The sequence below is a fragment of the Bubalus kerabau genome, chromosome 18 (assembly GCF_029407905.1).
Source record: "Bubalus kerabau isolate K-KA32 ecotype Philippines breed swamp buffalo chromosome 18, PCC_UOA_SB_1v2, whole genome shotgun sequence".
Taxonomy (NCBI): domain Eukaryota; kingdom Metazoa; phylum Chordata; class Mammalia; order Artiodactyla; family Bovidae; genus Bubalus; species Bubalus kerabau.
Window position 1 is genome coordinate 24,032,274 of NC_073641.1, and position 3,490 is coordinate 24,035,763.

The 3,490-nt window shown below is 38.7% G+C and overlaps 1 protein-coding gene across 1 annotated transcript; it reads left to right on the forward strand.

Moving 5' to 3' along the window:
• Positions 1-2,232: 2,232 nt before the first annotated feature.
• On the forward strand, positions 2,233-2,677 carry LOC129633200 (40S ribosomal protein S15a-like). Its single transcript, XM_055555037.1, has one exon. The coding sequence runs from the start codon at positions 2,233-2,235 to the stop codon at positions 2,623-2,625; it is 393 nt and encodes a 130-aa protein (XP_055411012.1). The 3' UTR covers positions 2,626-2,677.
• Positions 2,678-3,490: the final 813 nt, after the last annotated feature.

Consider the following 3,490-nt stretch of genomic DNA (forward strand, 5'->3'; position numbering starts at 1 on the left):
TACCTTATATAAATACCAAAATAAATTTGAAGAGTATTTTCTTTTTAAAATCAACTCTTGTAAGTAATTTACATATAGTGTTCCATTCGCTCTTAACAATAACTCTGGTGATGGTGATTTAGTCGCTAAGTCATGTCCGACTCTTGCGATCCCATGGACTGTATCCTGCCAGGCTCCTCTGTCCGTGGGATTCTCCAGGTGAGGATACTGAAGTGGGTTGCCATTTCCTTCTCCAGAGGATCTTCCCAACCCAGGAATTGAACCCTGGTCTCCTGCATTGCAGGCAGATTCTTTACCCACTGAGCTATGAGGGAACCCCCAATAACTCTGTAAATAGGCATAATTATTATAATAATTTTACAGATGAAAAACTGAAGCAAAGAAAATTTAAAAAAATTTTTTTGACTGTATTTTTGGTTGCTGTCTGCAAATATCATTAATCAGCCTAACACAAATGTCCCCAAAGTGTCTTTATTCCTTTTATTGGTTGGAATGAAAGTCATTCTCTCCCAGAGGTTTTCTCCCTTCTGTGCCCGACCTGTGAAGAAATCAATTTCTGCTGTCAATCCAGGCACTAATAATGACCATATAAATTGGCTATACCTTGAGGGAAAATTTACTGGAGATCTAAGTAAGATCTTTGGGAACTCTAAGACTTTCATTTAAATCCAGTCTTGAATACAAGTATTGTAATGGTATCCAGAGTGTTTCTTAGGGCTGTTTCCAAACGAAAAAAATAGGTCTACTGAAGGTCCTAATGATGGAATTTTGTTCTGAAGACTGATTTTGGCAACTGAAGAAGTTTGTATGCCTTTGCTACGACGATTAAAAGAACCAATGCTATCATCTCATGAGATCCAAAATCAATGTTCTTTAAATTTTGTTACTTTGCTTGATTATTCTACTAAATTGTTTTTGTCCCCCTCAAACTGTGCTTTAAATCTGTATCTTTTTGGCCAGAAGCTATGTGAGTTGTATTTGTCTGTGCTTTCTATGGGACAGATACCACAGATAATTTTTTTAAGGAGAAATGACAGCATGAAAAGCACATCAGAGTTCTGTTAGCTCATGGCTTCAGCTTCCCATTGTGTATGTAGCTTTGCTTCCAGAAGAATTAGTTGCTTATAATTTAAAAATGCTGCTGCTGCTGCTAAGTCCCTTCAGTCGTGTCTGACTCTGTGCGACCCTGTAGATGGCAGCCCACCAGGCTCCTCCATCCCTGGGATTCTCCAGGGATACTGGAGTGGGTTGCCATTTCCTTCTCCACTGCATGCACACATGCTAAGTCGCTTCAGTTGTGTCCGACTCTGTGTGACCCCATAGACGGCAGCCCACCAGGCTTCTCTGTCCATAGGATTCTCCAGGCAAGAATACTGGAGTGGGTTGCCGTTTCCTTCTCCAATAACTTAAGAATATATAAAATTAAATTTAACCAAGCAGGTATCAGTTATCACTGAAATTACAGTATGAAAATTATCTCTCTCTTTGGGGAGAAAAATTAAAATGAAAGTACTGTGGTTAAAAACTAGAACAAAATTAAAAGAACTGGTAGAGTAAGATCAATGAAGCTAAAATATCATATGCATGGGGATTATAGCAAGGTACTTCCCAAGTTAAAGTTAATGAGAAATGAAATTAGGTAGATTCAAGAATGTAATGGGTGAGTTCAACCACTTGTACAAATGATATAACAAAGAAATTGTCTTTATTATTAACTGAAGAATTCAGAAAATATCTAAATCCAGTCAAAGAGTCTTGTGTTTCAGGAAGGCATGTTAACTGTTGTGACCCAGAAAATATCAGCTAGGGGTCAAAAATTCAAAGACCCAAAGAGAATATAAAGACTCAGGCAGTTAATATAAATATAAATCAAGATGAAAAATAAAAAATAGCAACCTACTGGGGACTTCCTTGGTGGTCCGGTGGCTAAGACTTCTTGCTCCCAATACAGGGAGCCCAGATTTCATCCCTTGTCAGGAAACTAAATCCCACACACCACAGCTAAGAGCTTGTATGCCTCAGCTAAAGATTCCACATGCTGCAACGAAGTGCCACATATTCTTAAAAGCCATTAAAGAATAGCAACCTACAGATTGAGATATTTGCAAACCATAGATTCTATAAGAGGTTATTATCTAGAATATATTAAAAAAAAATCTGAGAATTCCCTGACAGTCCAGTGGTCAAGACTCTGTGGCCTGCCTCTTTCCACCATCTTTCTGTGCCACCAGAATGGTGCGCATAAATGTCCTGGCTGAAGCTCTCAAGAGTATCAATAATGCCAAAAAGAAAGGCAAATGCCAGGTCCTTATTAGGCCAAGCTCCAAAGTCATCGTCAAGTTTCTAACAGTGATGATGAAGCATGGTTACATTGGCGAATTTGAAACCATTAATGATCAAAGGGCTGGGAAAATTGTTGTGAACCTCACAGGCAGGCTAAATAAGTGTGGAGTGATCAGCCCCAGATTTGATGTGCAACTCAAAGATCTAGAAAAATGGCAGAATCATCTGCTCCCATCCCGTCAGCTTGGTTTCATTGTACTGACAACCTCAGCTGGCATCATGGACCATGAAGCAGCAAGACGAAAACATACAGGAGGGAAAATCCTTGGATTATTTTTCTAGGGATTTAATACATACAAATAAAATGCCCTGGAGGACTCTGGTGCTTCCTTAAGTCATTTTGAACTTTATACAGCAGAGTAGCAAGAGCGTCTTCAGGAGCATACAGCCTTTGTGTTAATTGTGGCTCATCAGAGGAAGGTGTGTCTAGCCCTGGATGGTTGACTCTGGTTTGGGGTCCAGATGGTGAAGTTGCCTCTTCTGGAGTCTTAAATTAACCCTTGAATGAGTGGTGCCTTTCCTATTTTTAGCTTGATAGAATTCACATTTCATGCCCTAAAAATATGATAACAGTTATAATCGACTATGTAAGTACTCATAAGGAAGCAGATAATTAGAGACCTACAGCTCACTAAGACTCAAAGTAAATTTGGATGGTATATCAGGGACATGCCAGCAGTATGTGCTTATAAAATGCCATTCTTTTTAGAAAACCAGTACTGTAAACCTATCACCAAGTGTATTCTGGAATTGGGCAGAATTAGTAAGAGCAGTGCTGTGTAGTAGGCATCTAACAAGAGCCACATGTGTATTCAAAACTTCTGGAGGCCACATTAAAACAAGGAAAGAGAAACTTTTTTTTTTTTCTTAAAATAACATTTTGTGTTCAAAAGTTAAAATTTCACCATATAGATAATATGGGGAAAAAAAAAAAGACTCTGTGGCCTCACTGGTGAGGGCCCAGTTTCAATCCGTGGCTCAGAAGCTAAGATCACATAAGCCATGAGGCATGGTCAAACAAACAAACAAAAAACCTGTAACTCAACAATAATTTAAAAACACAAATAATCCAATTTAAAAAATGGTTAAAGAACTTGGGCTTCCCTTGTAACTCAGCTACTAAAGAATCCACCTGCAATGTGGAAGA

Excerpts from the sequence above, each read along its gene's own strand:
- LOC129633200 (XM_055555037.1), top strand. The coding sequence starts at position 2,233 with ATGGTGCGCATAAATGTCCTGGCTGAAGCTCTCAAGAGTATCAATAAT.